The sequence below is a fragment of the Bombus fervidus genome, chromosome 8, assembly GCF_041682495.2.
Source record: "Bombus fervidus isolate BK054 chromosome 8, iyBomFerv1, whole genome shotgun sequence".
In the NCBI taxonomy this organism is placed as follows: Eukaryota; Metazoa; Arthropoda; class Insecta; order Hymenoptera; family Apidae; genus Bombus; species Bombus fervidus.
Genome location: NC_091524.1, coordinates 14,486,102 through 14,505,307, shown reverse-complemented (window position 1 = coordinate 14,505,307; position 19,206 = coordinate 14,486,102). Strand labels below are relative to the sequence as shown.

Genomic DNA, 19,206 nt, shown 5'->3' with positions numbered 1-19,206 from the left:
TATATTCCGTAGGTGCCACCGACGTTAACGGTTAAACCAGCACGGAAAAACTGTTCACCCAAGGCACCGGATAAGAAGGTTCCGGTGAAAGTTCCAGAAAAAGAACAAGGTAAGTGGAAAAGTGGTTTTCGATCGTCGTTACGCGTATAACAAGCGTTTGTAAGGGAAGTTTTAATCGAAGAAAATATAGACAGCGAACTTTACCGTGCAAACTTTTAGTCGAATTTCTCGTTCGAAGTAAAAGGGCAAGCAATGGAACGTATACATCGAGAAATCCGAGATGCTTCTTATTTAGTCGACATTTTTTCTTCGTTTATAATCCCGTATATGCATGCTTATACATACATAGCAAGATTAAGTATACAAGTGTCTTAGATAACGAAAAATATTATGTATGTGGTCAAACATTTGCCAGACACGCTAAGGTTATCGGTTTACGTTGGAACGCTATCTCCTGCGTAAGCATTCGCTTCGGAGTTACTCGAGACGAATACGTTAGATTTTACGTCGCTCTACTATGTGTACGTATTTTTTCTTTTACTCTTTCTTTTTTAACGGTTGCGCTTGGACTTTTTTTCTTTCATCGAACGATGTTGTTTCGTTAAAGTCAACATAACGAATATATTTTCGCGCAGATTAAATTTCAAGAGATAACGAATATACGTATACATAGATGTACGTAGGTACTTGAACGAAGAGACGACGTATCGAAGATGCGAGAGTGGTCGGTGCGATGAAAAGGATAGAAATAGCGGGCGAATGGGCGAGAAAGCTCTTAAAAAATCTAACAGTTGCGAATCACCTAAGAAGATGGCCGCTCCTTTCTTTCTTCTTCTTCTTCTTCTTCTTCTTTCCTTTGCACTTTATCCCGTTTTTATTCATTCGAAAATATTTATCACGACGTATAATTCGCTAAAGCTTTTTCTTTTCTCCGTTCATGCTCCGTTCATCTCGGGTTTTCGAGTCGCTGGAAAGCTTCCCAATGAAATTTTGACGCGGTTGTTTGGTAAATTTCTAAAACGTTTAAACATTCGCGGTTCGCGTGTTTTCTCAAAGAACAATAGCTCGGCCAGGCAAGCTACTTTCCATCTTCGCTACTGTTAGTCCGTAACACCTTCTCCGCTTTCTTTTCTTTTTATCGTTCTGACTTGCCAAACGTGTACACGCTTTCGTACCAGAAGGTAAGTTTCATCGAGTTCGCGTCGACGATCGTGCAACAGGATCGCGCGGACCTGCTATTTAGCAGTCGTAAAATTCTCGACGAGAGGCTGGAAACGAATTTTGTTTTCGATACAAGCTTGTTAGAAAGCGGCAAAACCGTGAAAATATCGCAACGACGACGATAAATAATATTTTTCACGCAGTTCGTTTACTCGACGAAACAAAGATGTTGGAGGTTTTCGCGAAGAACAAGATTCGCTCGATTTAACGATAAATTAAAAAAAAAAAAAAAAAAAACGATAAATTATATAGATCGCGACAGATGGTCCGGATAAAGCCACTGGGAAATTCGATCGTACGGTACGATACGGTTTACGGTTAAACATTCGGATGAACCGCAGAAGTAAACTAATTGCAACGTAAATACAGAGGTTACAAGTTGGAAAGAAAATAGCTTTGGAACGAAACACGATCACCGAGATGAAAAGGTCGATTAAGGTCGGTCGATCTGGCTTAGAGGAAGTAGGTGGTTGGAGACGTTAGAGAGACTTAACGCGGTGGTTTGGTAGACAGGGTAGTAGCGCTCGTTGACAGTGACAGGGGGTAAGCGAAGGAGAGCGAAAGCAGGAAGGAGGGTGCGACGGAGAAGCAGAAGGAAGGAAGGATCGAAGGAGAAAGAGCAAATGCCCGCAGCGCGACACCGCATTGCGCCCACTTGCCAACCCGCCCAACACCTAAATTCGAATTAGGAAACCAGCCTTGTCGTTTCTCGTCAACACGACTCTCCTGTCCTGGAAAGCGTACAGAGGCAGGACATCGTCGTCGTCTACTTATACCACCGTGTATAGAGAGGGGAAATAAAGCGCGGACTAAAAGGGGGCTAGGCTCGTGTGTATGCGCGCCTGTATTATACGCGTACGTGTACGTGTACGTGTACGTGTATCTATATGTATATAGGGAAGTTCTATCCTTTACGACCTTCCTTTGCTCTCTCGCTGTTAGGAGTGCAATCAGAGGGAGAGAGGTAAAACGCTCGTTTTCCTCTTCCTTTGGGAATCGATATCAACGTTATCGACTGCTTTTCTCGCTCCTTGTCGCTCGAAGTTCTACATCGGGGTTGCTCACGTATTCTCGGCAGGCGCGCAGCCAAAAGGCTCGATTTTGGCGCACATTCTCCACCGCCAAATCGCTGCCAAGTCTCGATTCAAGCGATTCCGCTTTCCTTCCTCTTAAAAACCATACGCGCCTGTGTATTTTTTAACGACGTTCGCGCGTCTTTTCACGCTTGCCTCTTTCGAGAAGATCATTCTCGAATAGAAAGATCGATCGGAGAAATTTCAGCGTGTCCGCTGCTCGATGTTGCGTCGATTTGGCAAAGTCGATCGCCTTAATCGGGTCGATGCCACGCAGCTATATATCGGCGCGTTACTCTACACGCGCCCTCTTAACGCGCTGCGCACGGTCCCTCTGTCGGCCCGTGTTAATAATTAACCACCGACTGGCGTGGGAGTAGTTTCGCCCACCTCTTGCGGCCAGCTGGTTTTATTTCGAGTAACGTTCTGCTCGCGCTCACTTCTCTCTCTCTCTCTCTCTCCCCCTCCCCCTTCTCGTTTCCCACTCCGCCGTTTACCGATGCAAAATAACGTGGAATTCCTTTTTCTAAGCTCGTCTGGGAATTTTATGGCTTTTTCTGAAACGTTTGAATTCCTTTTGCAAGTCTCGATTTAACCTCCGCTCTTCCTGGCGCTTCGTGACGCGAAAAGTATCCTCGTAGGAGGCTAGACGCTAGGTTATGCCTAGAAATCGGACAGGCGATATAAATGCCAAGATGCGTCAAGTTCGTTCAAGGTGAAAACCTCGATAAAAATAGTAGAGCTTATTAGCCCCGGGGGAGTTAGCGTCTTCGGGTGGGTAACGGCGAAGGTGAACGGAAAGGGGAAAGGAGAAGTGGGAAATGAGAAAGGGAACTGGAACCGTAACGCGAATGCGAACGCCAGCGTATTGGATTGAAGCGAGGGTGAGCATGACCAACCGTGTTTGTATATCCGGAGATTCGCAGCAGGGAACGAACTAAAGGCAGAAAGAGAAGAGAGGGAGGGAGAGAGAGAGTGAGAGAGAGAAAGGCCGCGAGAGAAGGATACGCGAGTGAAGAGGGTTGGTCACGGTACGAGCAGAGGTGGAAGAGGATAGCGTGCCACGAGGGAAGAAGAAGCGCGAGCGGGGGAACTCGGGGGAAGTTCCCTGTCGCCGGCACGCATTGATTTTGCTCGACAGACAGCCGCCTGTTGGGTTCTCCGACTCGGGCATCTAACTTTGCCGTCGCTCGCATACCGTCTTTCCGTCTTCCTCGCCGTCGATCTCGTGGCTCGTGGCCTCTTGTCTTTTTCCTTCGCCTCGCGCGTACGAGCGATCTTCGCTGCTATACGTACGTACATATTTCGGCCGCGCGACGCCTATCGCGTTCCAACTTCTCCTTCGCCTGCCGACCAGCCTCTTGCCAATTAGCGAACGTCGACGCCGACGTCGACGTTGATACAGCGTCGCGCTGTACGCGCAACTTTGTCCCACCACGAATTATATTCGAGAAATTCGCCTCTTCTTATCTCGCCCTGTTGATACTCCACCGCAAACACTACCGTTCCTACTTGCTTGTTCGCGAATACGTTTTAATTCGCTAAAGATTTAATTTAGAAACGATTCGAAAGAATACGGTCTGCCAGTTGTTAGGTCGATAATAAACTTTAATAGACGTATCAATCCTTCGATTATTACGTTCTTCTCTTTCTGCCAACCGAACTTTGCCTCGTTTCGTGTTTTACGTCGCTTCGCGGTAGCAAACTCGAATCGATCGCGCGTCTTACGTAACACGGTTTCGCGATAGATCGATTTCGTCTATCGATGATCCGTTCGTCGTCGAATAGCGATCGCTCGCTGTAACAAGTCGAGTACAATTTTCGATTCGAGATCCTGCGAGCACAGAGGTGGAATCGATCGAGTCGTTTTACGAACGCATCTGTAATTCGATTAACGGGTTGATCACGAATTCGCAGCGCGTCTCCACCTTGCTCGCGTCTAAACCGGATTTGTTTCGAACCAACCTGCCATTGTCTCGTCGGATTCGATAAAACTCGAAAGACGTTCGTCGTGCGATTTTTCGCCCGTGAGATAGGTTAGCGCGTTTTCCAGAGTCGAGACACCGCGATAATCACGATCGCGTAATATCGGATATCGAATTATTTACAAAGTCAACGACTAGGTGATCGTGATACGCTCGACTTTGTTCCGCGGTCGGTTCCGTTTATCGGCCATTTCGTTCTCGCCTCTTGCGTTTATAGAGTTTCGCTCGTCTAACGCGTGGCACTCTCGCGTCGAAAGAGCAAGGAAGGGATGACGATCGTGGTATGGTCAGACCGAAGCAAGTAGCTGGATTTGAATGGGGGTTGGCGCGAGCGGACGGCAGAGAGACGGAGAGAGAGCGAGAGAACGAGTGCTAGGGCCGAAGGGGAGAGAGGAACGTAGATCGGTGGCTAGGAGACGGAAGGGGAGGAAACCGAGCGGCTTGCTGGTTTCACAGCGCGTGCCGCTTCAGCGCCAGATGGCTTACAAAGTGGGAGAGAGATAGCAGGATCTTGCTCCGTATACATGCCCTCTTCTCGCCTATTACCACGAGGCAGCGAGCGGGTGTATGATTACGCAGGCGGCGGCAGGGAAGAGAGAAAACGGAACGTAGTCGACGTTCCAAAATACGCTCCGTTTCGTCTCTTTTGCCTTCCTTCGTGTTCTTCTTTTTCGTCTTATGATTTTTTGTTTTTATCGTGTCATTTTTCCAAATTCTTTGTCTCCCTTCGAAACTGTCGAAAAAAATATCGTTGTGTCCGCTAAAGCAGGAAAAAGACTTTCGATTCGAGATCCTTGCTCGAGCTTCGCGCGAACTAAGTGGAAAAAACGTTAGCGGCGATGAGCGATCGCGCGAAAAATTATTTCGGAACCACGACACGGTCGTTCGGTGAAAGTCGCGTACGCGAGTCGAGCGATACCAGGGATGCGTCGTCGACAAAAAGAGAAGAAAGGATTACCGCCGGCTCGTGAAACGACTGGCAAAGACGCGTGTAATAACGCGCGACGGGTTCCATTGGCCGAAAAGCAGGCGTAGTCTGGCTTGTCGCACGCTCGTATTCTACTCTCGCTCGAACGGATCGGACGATCTTGCTCGGAGCGCACGGTGGTATCTGTACGATCGCGTTGGCACGATGGAGGGGCGAAAGGGACACGAAGGCGAACGAAGCGCGTCGAACGCGCGACTCGGCTCTTTAGTCGAGTACCAGCCACCGTTGGTGTCGTTTCATGGTGGTCGATTCGTTCTCGAACACCACGTGAGGGAAAGAGAGAGAGAGAGAGAGAGAGAGAGAGAGAGAGAGAGAGAGCGAGTAACTCGTTAACGATGGATTTTGTCCGTCACAGTGTATAACCGGTCTGTCGCGATTGCTCGTTTATTCGGTCGATCGGTCTGTCCGTCTATCGGTCGGTAGAAGACGCGAGCGCACGCGCAACGCGTGTCGCGAACAAAAGACAGCGATACCGACGCGTTTTAAAAGCGTCTCCTATACTCTCGGCTGATTCGAACTTCCCCCTCCCTTTCACAGCACTAATTCTCCTCTTTCTCGCCTGTCTGTCCCTGTCTCCGTTCCTCTCGACTGTGTACGCTCGGCCTCGGTTGGCTGCGAGGCGCGCGCGTGAAAATATATCCTGGCCGTCTGGCGGTAGCGCCGAAGCATTCAGTCAATTAGCCGTAATGGCACGACCTGCCGCGTCGGTCTCGGCCAATTAAGTGGTGATTAGTGCGCGGAACTCCACCATCGCCCGTATCTCTCTCGCACTCTTTCCGCGCGCTCTCGCGCGCGCGTTTGTGTGCGTGTCTGTGTGTACTCGGTTCCACGATAGATCGCGCGCGCGCGAGCGTGGTGCTTCTCGCGCGTAGGTGTTCGCTGCTGCCAGTCACGAGTGGAGTGCGGTACGAGTAGCAACTTTCTTGCTCCGTAACGTTCTCGCGTCGGTCTACGGCCAACGAAACAGCGCGTAGCGACTCGATCGTTCGTCGGTTATCGTTGTTCTTGTACCGTTCGGTAGCCGTTATCGACTCGCGATAACGTTAACGCAGGAACGCGATCCTGAAAGAAGACCGAAAAATTGTATCGCGCGCGATCGTGTGGAACGTGCGAATTGCGGACGGTAGCGCGATCCGTTCGGAAGCTGTAAATCACGCGTCGACGTCGAACAAGAGCGGCGAGAGTATGCGCGATGAACGATGATACCGGTCGAGTAGCGTTACCGCGCGTTGCGAACCGTTTGGAAAGTGGAACCACGCCGATTCAACGCGAAGTAGCGACGTTTCTCGTCGGGCCGTGTTCGCTTCGTCGTTGATCGTCCTATTCCGGACTCGCGGCTACGCGCTTCATCGATCGGTGATTTATTTTTAACTATCGCGGAAAGCTTTCTCGCGAAACAGAAGCTGGTGTGCTGTAATAAAAGTATAAGTGCGTGGAATGCGTGCGCGTTGATCGAGGATCGATGGATCGACGAGTGGTGGATGTAAAAAAATGCAGTTCGATCGATTAAAGGAGGTCACGAAGAAAAAACGGCCTCCTGCCATAGTTTCCTGCTAGCTTCGCAGCATCGCGTGCATTTCCCTCGAGTCTACGCTGTCAGCGAAGCTCTTGTACGACATCAGCCAGAATGGACTTCCGGGCGCCTCATCCACTCGTGCATCCTTCGCACGCCGGACATCCTTATTATTATCCAGGTATATTTTTTTCACCCGCCTTTCTCTCTCTCTCTCTCTCTTTGTCTTAATGTCGCTCGCTCGCTCGCTCGCTCTATTTCTCTTTTCTCGAATTCTCGTTTACTCTTATTTATCTGGGCTACTCGATATTCGCGTCTCGTTACGCGACGAAAGTCTTTTCGCGATAGCGAGAGTCGATCGTCGTCGAGCCACACCGTTTCGTCGCTTTCACCAAAGTTTCTAGCATCCACGATTGACGTGTGCGGTGCTCGCGAAGACTCGTGGAAGGGGAAAAAAGGTCTGGCCGCTGAAAGAAAGAGGCGCGAGCCTTCTAACTCGTTCGCCATACAGTCGTACACACTCGGCCGAGTACTGGCAATTTTCTTAACTACCTTGCCGTACTTTGCCTCCGGTTGGTCGTCGCGTGTATAATTTTAGTTATCGCCACCACCGTACGTACTCTCGCAGAGAGTCGCGAGAGAAAGCAACCGTCGTCGTCGTCGTGCAAGTCCTATAAACGTCCGTATAAATCGCTTAACCGTATCGTACTTTTACGTACGGTGCGTCGTCTTCCTTTTTTCCTCGCTTTCTTTTCGTCGCTCGATCTTCAATGTGCGACTACGATACGCAAGTTTCGAAAGATGGGCGCGAGATAACGGATGGGTGATGCGGCAGCGATAAAATTAACGACGAGAGAGAATCGGTCTCGTCGGTTTGCTTTACTCGTGCCAAGAGTCGTAAAACGATCAAATAGTCGAATGATTGATCGTTATTAATTGCAGATCGTAGTTTTTATCGTTCGTCGAGCGTCATTGGCGAATATTAAAACAAAGTACGTTAACCGAGCCTGCATATCGGTTTGCGCGTGACCATTCAATGCCTATCGTTTCGTGCCTCCCCTACCTTGCTCCCATCTTGTCCCGTTCCACTTCATTCTCTGTTCGTGTTCTCTTTCGTCGTATCGTCGTCTCTCTCTCTCTCTCTCTCTCTCGCCCTCCGTCTCTTAATCATGCTCGCTCGTGCAAGCACACTTTCTTTCATCGTCTTTTATCTTCCCTTTGGTTATTCGCTTTCGTCGTGCCAGAAGCGATAAAACCGACTAGACATCCGTAATGCCGAGGACGACGAGTCCGTTTTAATTCCTGCACGCTGTTCGAACGACGGATATCGGGTATCGTGTCGGCGACCGCACACGAAGCCTCTGGCAACCACGTTTATATCGGTTCTCTCTTCCTTTGTCTCTGGGTGTTGAGGCTGTTTTCTTTTTTTTCCAGCGAAAAATTGATTATCTTCCGGTGACGAACGACATAGAACGCAGAAGCGTCGAGCGTTTCTTGCGACGATACGACGAAAAGCACGACGATGTCGCGAAACCACTTACGCTCGTCGAACGATCCTCCCGTCTCTACGTATCTCGAATTTCCTACGATCCATTGCCGAGTTTAAACGTTTTCGAATCTTCGCGTTGATCTTTCAACCGAAAATCGGCCTTCGTCGACGATAAAGTCGATCGAATTACTCGCTCTACGATCTTCGACGTTGTGTCGACGCTTTGGCGACGGGACGTTCGCATAGCGTTACGCTGCCGTAACCGATCGTTGTTTCGCGAAGAAATTTCGGGCAAAGGTGTAAATTATTTTTTTGCGTAAAGTCGCTTATATCTGTTGACTTTAATAGCCGTGCGAAGACTTGGAATCGTTAGAGGGCCGAAGAAAGACCAAAATATATTTTACCTTCGCTCCGTCGACACACGATTATTTCATCAACCGTAGGGGATTATCTTGTTCCATTGTAAGCAGAGTTATCTGAAACTTGTCGTTACGACTGGAAGCAAAGCTCGACCTTCGAATTCGCGGCTTATCGTTCTAACGTATGCATAACGTATACGTATCGCGTGACATACGAGGTAAAGGTAAAGACAAAAGCATCTTTTTCGATTCGTGGAACGTCTAGCGCGACGTTTCCGAAGAACGACCAAAGCGTCCTATACATTTATTCTGGAGACGCGTTGCTCGTCGTTAGCCGTCGCCGATGCGTTAATAAATCGGATAGCTTTGACAAAAATGTTGAAACGCGACGATTGGAAACGTACGTGGAACGCGTCACATTGGAAACGCGTTCGATCGGTAGAGAAGGAGGGGACGCGAGGAGGTAATCGTCGTGGTGGGTAGAGAGCGCGACGACGAGGACGTTTCGACGGTGGTTGTTAGTCGGTAGACAATTTGCTGAAAAATACGGCGTTACGCGACGCACAGTGGAGGCGCGCTCGGCATTAAGTTTTCCGAGAAGTCGCGTTGGTATAGACGTGGATGTTGGTTCGTCGGTGAGTTTAGTGACCGAGAAGTAGGAGAGGGGAGGAGGCTACACATATAACGTTCCGGCTGCGGGAGTCTGAAACTACGGCGAAACCCTACTGACAGGCCTCGGGGTTAAATCCAGTTCCATTATGGGATCTCCGATCCGGGTGGTCGCCTAACAGCCTCTAACTTGGCTAATTCTCGTAACCTCTTGGTGACGCGAGCGTTAGCAACGCGCTGCTATAACTACGCTAAATAACGCGCGAACTCCACCGGATTCTCGTTGTTAAATCAAACACTTTGTAACGAATTGGAAAGTCACGCTCGTTAAAACCGTTTGTTCGTGATTTGCCGTGGCGCGCGTACCCTCGCTCGTCCTGGCCGCGTTCGTACACGCGGCGAATAAATCGTGTACGTAGGTGCGATCGCGAATAAGCGAGAATCGACTTGATCGATAAGGCTACCGTGGCCGGTGTCTCGCGACGTTCGCGATATACGCGCCCAAACGTTCCGTTTTATTTCCTTTTCTTTTTTTCTTTCATCCTGTTGGTTTCTGCCTGTTTTTATCCAGGCCACCCGTGCGGCACTGTAAATGTCTCGCAAGGCCTGCTCGCTACTCAGACCGTAACGAAGTGGAACGGGCGTAAAAACGAGTGGAAGACAATTAAGGAGGGTCCGCGGACGGTGGGGGGAGAGAGTCGCGCTCAGGTGGTTGAAGAAGGAACGGCAGAGGAGGAAAAAACGGAAGGTCGACCACCTACCGGTCCGATAAAGTCCATTACCTTCGTCTCTCTTGTCTTTCGATTCTCCGTGCAATTTTTCTTCTTCCGTCGTTTCTCGTCCCGAATTCGCGCCTTCCTTCGCTCCTCTCCTCCCATCCGATCGTTGCACGAAAATTTCACTCGCGATCGTTTATCCGCGTTCGTTCGAGTTTATTCGCGTTTATTCTCGTACCTTTACCCGCTGCCAGCTCTCGCAGAAAATCGCTTCGCCCGCTACCTTCTTCCCTCTTGCCCGTTGTAACCGTTCGCGCTTCCCTTTTCTCCGGTGCTTGGCCTCTCGGTCGCTCCACAGTCCACTAAATAATTGCAAGGCAACGGCGTTACTTTTTCTTCTTTCCGTTCTGCCACGCTCGACAAAGGGCTGTTAAAATAACCCTTTGTGTTTCCATTCTACCCCTTTCCTGCTCTTTCTCTCTTTTCCTCGAGCTTGCTCGCCAATCCCTTCCTCCCTCTCTCTCTCTCTCTCTCTCTTCTTCCTTCCTTCCTTTTCTATTTCCTTGGACCATCGCGCTGTACTCGTTCTCCTCGTGACTCGTTTCAACCCTTGCCACGTTTCTCGCGTATCCTTTGTACCCTCGACATTTAGCGTATTTATAAGAGGCGTTCGGCGTTCGTCGTCGATCTTTCTCTCGCCTTTCGCCTTCTTTCTTTCTCTTCTTCGTTGTCGTCTGCCCGTCGTCGTAACTTTGTCAGAGTCTCGTTCGATAGACTCGAAAAGTCGCTCTCGTCTCGCCGGTGTTGAATCGACACGCGTGAGACGCGCGACGACCAGATGAACATTCCTCTCCCTCTTTCCTCTTCCTCCGCCTTTTGTATCGTTTGAAACTGGTTTTTTTTCTTCTTCGAGCGCACGCGCGCGTTGACTCGCATGGCAAAGGATCATCGTCGTCGTCGCCGTCGTTGTCGCCGTCATCGAGGGTGCCCGCGTACGTGCCTTTAGGTGTTTTACCTTCTATGCCGGAACTCGAGCACGCTCGGTGAAAAGTGCTCCTGCTATTTTTTTCCCTGTTTTTTCTCGGGCAAGAGAGTAGCGGCGCACGGCGCGCGTGTCGCGTCGCTTACCATCGCTACCAACGCGCTGCGGTTCGCTTTCAACAGCCTCTCTCTCTCTCTCTCTTTCTCTCTGTCTTCCCCTTAGCCTCGCTCGTTTCTCTCTGTCTGTTTTTCCCTTCGGTCCAACCCGACACTTTCTTCTGGCGCTTGGTGTGCTCGCGCGATTGCTTTCCAAGGTTTCGGAGACGGGTACGCGATAGACCAGGCACGGACAGCGAGCATACGTGTGTAAAGTGCCGCCGCTCCGACACACTAGCGTTTCCTGTTATATAACTCACGTACACGTTTACCGAGTAACGGCTACGACTAGACGCAGGTAGCCAGGATGAGAGCGAGGGCCCGACCGGCTGAAAAAATACCGAGCTTTGCGTTTTTTCGTGGAAACGCGTACCTCGCGCAACGCTTACTTTTCCGCTGGCTGGAAAGCTCTTTGCTTTCGATTATTAACGTCTTTCGCTTTTTACGTCGTAGTTTCGCGTACACACTCGATGTCGATATTTAGAAATCTACGTAATTCGAAATACCGCCGATATTAGTCTCTTTGCCGTTCGTTGGTAGGTCCAGTTGCGCTGTACAAGCGTGTACTCGCTTTGGATAAACGGTGAAAAATTACGAGAACAGGTGTAGTTTGATCGTTAACGGCAAAATCCCAAGTACCGAGTGCTATCGATAGTTCGATACGTGAAAAAATATGCGTGTAATTCGAATCGTGGCGTAGGAAGGAGAGAGATGGTTCGGTAGGTTTGCGGAAAGCTCGAAGATTCGTCGTTTCGAGTATCGGGATAGAGCGCGAGGTAAGGTGAGTTTTGTGGATTCGGCGTAGCGCCGCGTGGCGTTCTATAGCCGGTGCGTTTCGACCCCCGTCCGCCGTGAAATAATCACCGAGGAGGGTTGCAAGAACCCAAGGACTATGAATTAGGTATGACCCACCCCGCATTGGAAACTCTACCCTTCGATTTCGATCAATACTCGAAGCGTAGGTGCAAGGAGAAGGGATGAAGGGTCGCGCAACGTTTTCTTTCGCCCTTTGCGAGCCTCCTGTTCGCCTTTTCTCCTACCCCGCTGTTCCTTCTTAGCCGACGAATCTCGATCGTCGACAAGTTAAAAATTTGAACGACCGAGAGAGCGCGCGAACCGAACGTCGCCAATCGTTCTCCGATTAATCCGCCAACGTTTCTCCCTTTAGCGAGACTTTTTTTCCGAAGCGAGATGGAAAATCGACTCGTGTAAACGAGCAGTGGACTTTCTCTCGAAGAGAAGGCTCTGTTTCGAGAGCGAACGAGAGGATTTGCGTGGAAACGGAGCAGCGTTGCGGCATCTGGTATAAATAGCGCGAACCGTAAGGGTCCGTAAAAGGTATCGGTCGCTTCTGCATCTTTTTTCCGCCCGTGGTTTCGTAGCGAGTAAAAGAGAAAAAGTCCTACATCGGTCGTAGCTGCCGTTATAAATTATAACTGCTTTACACGATCGTACAATTTATGGCTAATTCGTAATCATTAGAGTCACGCGAGCCGCTATGGAACGGGTTCGCGTGTTGACTTCTCACTGCCAGTTGATAACACCGCGAAGCGTACGAGGCTATATGGTGGTTGGTGGGGGTGTGGAAGTGGGTGTTTCGGTGGAAGAGCCCGTTGGCGTCGGTGGTTATGGAGGTGGCGCGGAGTCGTGCAACGAGCGCTGTATTTCATAGGATTAACGTAACTGGCGAACGGCGTTTGCGTTTCAATTACTACGCGAATTTACGATTCAATCGCGCCTGCGCGCCTGATGCTCCGAATGGGCCGGTCGCCAGTTAGCCCGCTGGCGAAATGGATCGAAAAAATGGCCAGCGAAATGGTGGAAACGAAATTACCGCGACTTTGCCACGTTCGGCTTTTACAGCTATCGAAGCAAACGGTCGACGCACGATCAAATTACAAATTGCCCTCGATCGGTCGCCGATCCACCGGTCCCGCGTTACGACACGAGTTTCCCGTACGATCTGTTTGTCCTTCGATTCGACGGACGATTTTCGAAGAACGAGGAACGCGTAGGTAGCGTTACCCTTTCGTCGATCGTATTTACACGTCGATAAGCCGCTTACAAGACGTAACGTGTTTGCCCATTGTGTCGCCCTATGGGAAGAGCACAGGGTGGTGGTTGACGAGCACCGGAAGACCCCCGACCCGAATAGGATTTCGCTCGAAGCGGTAACTTACGACCGAGTCGAGCCGTAGCCGATACCCCACGCTGCCGTTCCGTGCGTGCTCAACCCTATCTCGTTTTCCACCTATCGTTCCCCGATCTTCCCTCTTCCCTTTCAAATTATCAAACGGCGATCGTTTTCCATCTTTCGTCGCCGTTGTCCCAACGGCGGACCGTTCCAACCGCAGTGCCAACGACAGAGGGACGCGAGAAAAGACAAACACTCGTAAAACGTAATCGACGTGGTGTATCGGTTTGCTATCTTTCGGGTCTTTGCTACTCTGCTTTTCTCGTTCCACCAGAGGCCAAGGTAGAAACTCGCGTTTCTTCGAAACCGTTTCTCGGGAAGGGAAAAATGGAGAGTAGGAAAGGAAGATTCGGCAGGATCAAGCGATCGGTAGACGCGCCAAGCGTATCGCCACGTGCGTGCCTTTCGATCGTAACGAAAATCGATGGCCCGACTAACCGCGTTTCGCGACGGTCGCAGCTGCAGCCTGCAGTTCCTTCTGGCAACTTCTCCTCCGCGCTGTCTCGTCCAGCGAGCAACTGGTTCGCGTACCTACTTTCGTGGCTGGTTGTGCGCGACGCGCGCAATAATCGTTTGCCCTCTGGTTCGGAGCCTCGCCACGTAGTTTTTTGCCGCCTCGGCCTCGCGATTATCTCGCTCCTCGAACGATCGCCAACGAACCAGGTATATCGCCGCGAAGAAACGCGAACGCAGAGCGGATAGCGAACCGGTTACGTTTACGAACGATCGTCCGTCGGTAGACTTCGTGCCGATCTATCCGGCGGATTCCGATGGTCGCGTAAAACGATCGGAGACGACCGACGAATCGCGGCCTCCGTCTTTTCTCGCCTCCGTTCCATTTCAGAGGCGGTGGATTCGTTGCGCGAGACACGCTCGATGCGCGTCGTTGGCGCGGTTACGCGTCCAGAGACGTAGAGCCGTGCGAACTTTTCGCGTCGTCTCACGGTCAGGCAACGGCAACGAAACGATCGTCGTCGGGTTGGAAATAAGTCGGCGAACTCGTTTTCCGTTTCTCGCTCTTCCTTCTTCGTCTAGTCCGCGCTACCGGTATTGTATTCGCCCACCGGTTCGAGTCGCGACGAGTAAGAAGACCCGGAGTCGACCCGATGGTGGCCGGTTGCCAGCGGTCGTATCAACGTGACCCGAAAACTTGCAAAGTGGAACCGGCAAGAGACCGGTGGAATTGCGACAACGACGAGTCGCTCGGTTGGCGTATCCGTCCGTCGCGCGAAACGTAAACTATCGCGATCGCGCGTAATCCCTCGAGAATGCATCTTCGTGCTGTTTGCCGCGGTGTCTATCTACCAGCGAGCTAAGCTACACGCGTTGATCGATGTTTGTACGGCCGCGGAAAGAGGTTCGATATCGTTTCGCGAATTTATCAACGAATGGATCGTACGATCTCCCCGTGAAACTTATTCCGTTGGTATAACTCGATACGCCTAACGACACGCGATACCGCACGATACCGTACGGCCAAAGCGACGTGTACCGGCTTGGTTGGGAAACGCGTACTTACGTAGGTGGACGATTCGCCTTCGACTTCGATCGCGACGCGGATTCGGAGAGTCCTGGGCAAAGTTAAACGAGAAGCGAAGGACGTTGACGGAATCAATTTGTTCGCGGTAAATCAGCGCGCTTTGTAAAACCTGAAAGCAACCGCGAACGTTGAATCTCGGATATTTGCTTTAAAGATATTAAACCGGTTTCTCTTTCTCTTCGTACTTCTCTTCTCTTCCCTTCCCTTTCCTCCTCTCCTCTCCTTGTTCGCTGCTCGCTCTTATTTTTATCCAGATATATCGGTGCCACGTGTACGTTTTTGTGATGCAACCAGACACGCGCGCGCGCGTTCGACGCTGTTAAGAGAAAGCTGCGAACGTTTACGCGAGCCGAGCGGCGAAATTTTAGCTCGAAAATCGTCCGACCGCGCGATAAAGTCGACGTCGCTTTTCGTGGGACGGTTCGTGTGGCGCTTTGACGCGGCACGGAGCAAGCTGGCAATGAAATTTTCGTCACGTTCGTGGCGCGGACGTGCGCGTGGAAGGACTCGCACCAGCGTATTCCTCGATTTTGCTGGAATTGGCGCGTCGCCGCGCGATATCGTCGACGCAGAACCGACGTTGGAACTCGCGCTGCAAAAGTAGCGTAAGGGAAACTTTATTCGACGCGTAGCGTATAAATTCCGGTTAAGAGCACCTCGACGTCGGTAAAGTTGAACATTTTTTTCGCCGTCATTGGCGAGGAAATTATCGGAATAAGCGAGTAGAAGGAAAGTGGCTGAAGCGCAATTCCCTCGGTAATTTGCTTAAGCCGGCAGCGGATCGCCGCAACTGCGAGTGCAACGAGAGTCGTTAAAATTTGCCCCCCGTCTCCGACGCCCCTTTCCGTTACGCTCGCTCGGCCTTGCGCCGTCCGTCTCGCTTCCACTCTATTCCGCCGCGGAGCGTTTCGTCTCGCTTCGATTCGAGACGAGAACGCGAACGAGCGCAGCTACGCGCGTATCGCACGGCCGATACCATCGGTTCCACCTGCTAGGGAAACGGCTACCAGCAAAACCATCTTGCGACGCACGGCGACAAACGTCCGTCTTCTCCGAAACTTTGTTCCTCTTTGCGCGCGTTTCCAACGATTCGACTAGCCTCGCTCCGTGTTTGTTGGCGGCTGGTGGAAGAAACGAGCGGAGAGACTCGACCGACGATAAGATTATTGGAGCAACGAGAGCGAAGAAAGGACGGGCAGATTCTCTCGGTTCCACGTTCGCCGTTCTCGGTCCAACGGTCTCTGCAAGAACGAATTCCAGCAGAAACCTGTTTCCGGCTTCCCGACACGGCAGCGATTCGCGCACAGGTACTCTCCGATCCTCTGGTTTAGAGGCGACCCGTTCGCTTCGATCGGCTCTTACCGACGAGCGTGATCCCGTCAAGGCGCTCTTCTTACCTTGAAACCGTCGTCTCCCCGCCGCCTCTTTCGCCGACTAGTCGTTGCGTCGTTTCGCCGTTGAACGGTGTGAATTCGCGACCGCGTTTATTCCGTTTAACGAGTTGCAGCGAAGCGTTGCGATCGGAGAAGCGAGGACGCTGGATGGAGAATCGAGTTTGAACGCGGTTCGCGCGATCAATTTTCTCCGTTTTAGTGGGTTGGACGAGGTTCGGCGGAGCGCGAGGCCGTGCGGACGTATCGGTGGACAGTACCGGTAACCGTGTACCGCTGTCCGAAAGCTGTGTACAGGACAACGACAGCGATACGTCCTATAAATCCTAAACGGATTAATTAATAATAATGCACGGTCCCGTGCATGTTAAGCCTCCTTCCCCCTGTTCGGTTTCCAACACGGCGGGAACGCGCGTGCCCATGATTATTTTAATGTACGGGGGCCGCTATAGCAGCGTGGTCGATCGATTACCCGGCTAGTCGACGAAATTAATAACCCTCTGCTAGGTCCGTTCTACTCGCACGGCTCGTTCGGTCCGTCGTGCAGCACGTGTGCGTGTACGCTCTTTGCCCAAACTCTCGCGCGGTACAAACGTTTCCACGGGAAAGCCCTCCGCCAGTTGTTAACGAGAAAATGTTTTCGATGGACGCGTTCGACGTCGATCGCGCGACGATAACGAGATTCGCTCGTTGAACGCGTCACGCCGCTAAAACGCGTCCTCTCTTCCCCGTCCATTCGTTGATCCGCGTTATCCTCAACGCGCGCGCCTTCTCCGAGCTTTTCGCTGCGCTCCCGCAACGACTTTGCGCCCGTTCGCGGTTTTCTTTTCTTTTTCTTTTCTTTTTCTCGCTTGCGCGTTGTCAACGATCAGACGAGAGCGACGCTTTCTTTTCCTCCTCTCTTCTTTTCTCCTTTGTTTCTCGCGTCGTATAGCAACGAAAACGATCATTGACGATTCTACGTACGAAGAGCAGCGGCTGGTTAAATCGAGGACTGGCTGCCGACGCGTTTGGCAATCGCGAAGCGGCGCCGCGGCATTAGCGATTCTCGTCGCGGAACTACTGTCTACGAGTCGGGCGAGACATAACCCGAATGCGAAAGACGATTCCTGCGACGCTGCGCGTTCGTTTTCGACTCGGAGCGATCGCGTGCGTCGTTGCGAAGGCGAGAGAGGATAACGGACAAGGATCGACAACGCCAGCAGGGAAAACGGTTAGAAGATGGAAGAGACGGACGACCGATAGCGCGTTACGTTTGCTCGTATTTTTCTCTTCCGTTGCCAGGTGTATTTCGTGGAAGGAAATTGCAGACACGGTGGGATCGTCGACTGGACGAGAGTAGAACGTTAAAGTGGCAAAGATCGCGAGACGCGACGTCCACCGACAGCTGTGCGACGTTACGACGTTTACGAACCAACGATCGGAACTCGCGACGATCCGCGCGCTGCTATTTTCGTTGCTGGTGAGCGCGACGTTCTCTTTTCTCGCCGTGAAAAAAGTTGGGCAGACAAAAGACACGCAGGGCAGCTTACGTTTGTTTCCCAACAGCGTATTGGCATCGTTTGACGCTGTTGCCCTCGATTGACACTCGTTGACCCTACTGTACGCGTTGTCATGACTCCGAGTCATCGGCTTACCAGCCCGTTAAACTTGCTCCCTGGCCTCATCGCCCTCTATAATCATCCGGCAGGCGTTCTCCCGCCCCTCTGCCTCGCTGCCTCCGCCGTTTTTCTTCCTCTCCGTCTCTCGCGCTGCGCGTCTCCGACGTGGAAGCCGACTCGCGGAGACCGGATCGCGCGTAGAGCGCCAGCTCGTCTCTCGCGTTTTGGTACGCACGGTGTGCGCGCGCGAGTCGCTCGGTACCGAGCTGCTGCCTCCGCCGCCGCTTCTTGGCACGAGTGCGTCGATGGCCCTCCCCCCCGACTTGCAACGTCAGCCACAGCAGCGTGGATCCGCTAAATTGATTCCAGCTACGACGTTAAGTCGCGCTCGCGACTCTCGTCGCAAAGTCGCGGAAATCTCCCCTACGTTTTCTTTCGTTTTTCCGTTCTCGCGGCTTATGGCTTCCGCCACGTCCTCCCGATACCTGCCCCGTGTAACGCCGACCTTGCGACAATCAACCGCCTTCCGGTTTCCAAGTCGAACTTGTCGAGGTTATCCGGTCGCGATTACTCGGTCGAGTCGCGTTGCCGTTGATTCGGAGCGAACGAATCGCGTCGCTTCGGTTTTTTAACGCCTCCTCTCGTTTCGGTTCGTTTGGAAACGACGTGGCGTGGGCTCTGGAAAGCGAGCGTGGGCGCGAAACCGCGTGGAATCGATTTCGACGATCCTCTTTATTCAACGCGTACAGCTGTTTTTACATCGCGTTCGACGTTTCCGTTCGTAATCGATCGTAAAGGTACGAAAGGCCCCGCGGCTTTACGAGCGGCTCTCTCGGTTTAGAAACGCACACCACGCCGTCGCTCGTTTCTGTTTCATCGAATTTCTCGGTATCGCGTTCGCCGTCGCATTCACCGGACTGCTTTTTCAATGAAAAGCAGCGGAATAATCGGCCTCTGCCCTTTTCCACTCGATCGGCCGCGGCCAGCTGCGGCATTTAAGCTTCCGCCGCTTGGCGCGGTTGCAAGTAAACCAACCTACCTGGCTCGAAAGGTATACAATCGCGTTTGGAAACGCGCGTTTCTCTTCGTTCGATCGTAAATCGCCAACGACGAGATCGCGACGACGAAGTTTCAGGAGCGCGCACACGTGCCCTTTCAACGCGAACATCGGCTGTCGACGTGGACGTGGACGTGGACGTCGGAGCGGCGAACCGACATCAAAGGCGGAGCGTATAAATCAATTTACCGACGACAAAGCGACGCCAGCGACCGTGCCGGACCCGTCGATACGACGACGTTCCGCGCACGCTCGATCGTCGCGATCATCGATACACGTGGAAGCGTCGGCAAGGGGAACGCCTACGGCGATCGGCGAACGCCGAAAGCGGAA

General features: G+C 51.8%; 1 protein-coding gene across 1 annotated transcript in view; it reads left to right on the top strand.

Moving 5' to 3' along the window:
* Nucleotides 1-19,206, top strand: part of Px (MAP7 domain-containg protein plexus) — a 46,598-nt gene that overhangs the window by 4,875 nt on the left and 22,517 nt on the right. Inside the window, exon 7 of the mRNA XM_072008979.1 lies at nt 13-109. Within this exon, the coding sequence (XP_071865080.1) occupies nt 13-109 (97 nt within the window). The remainder of the gene's footprint in view (nt 1-12; nt 110-19,206) is intronic.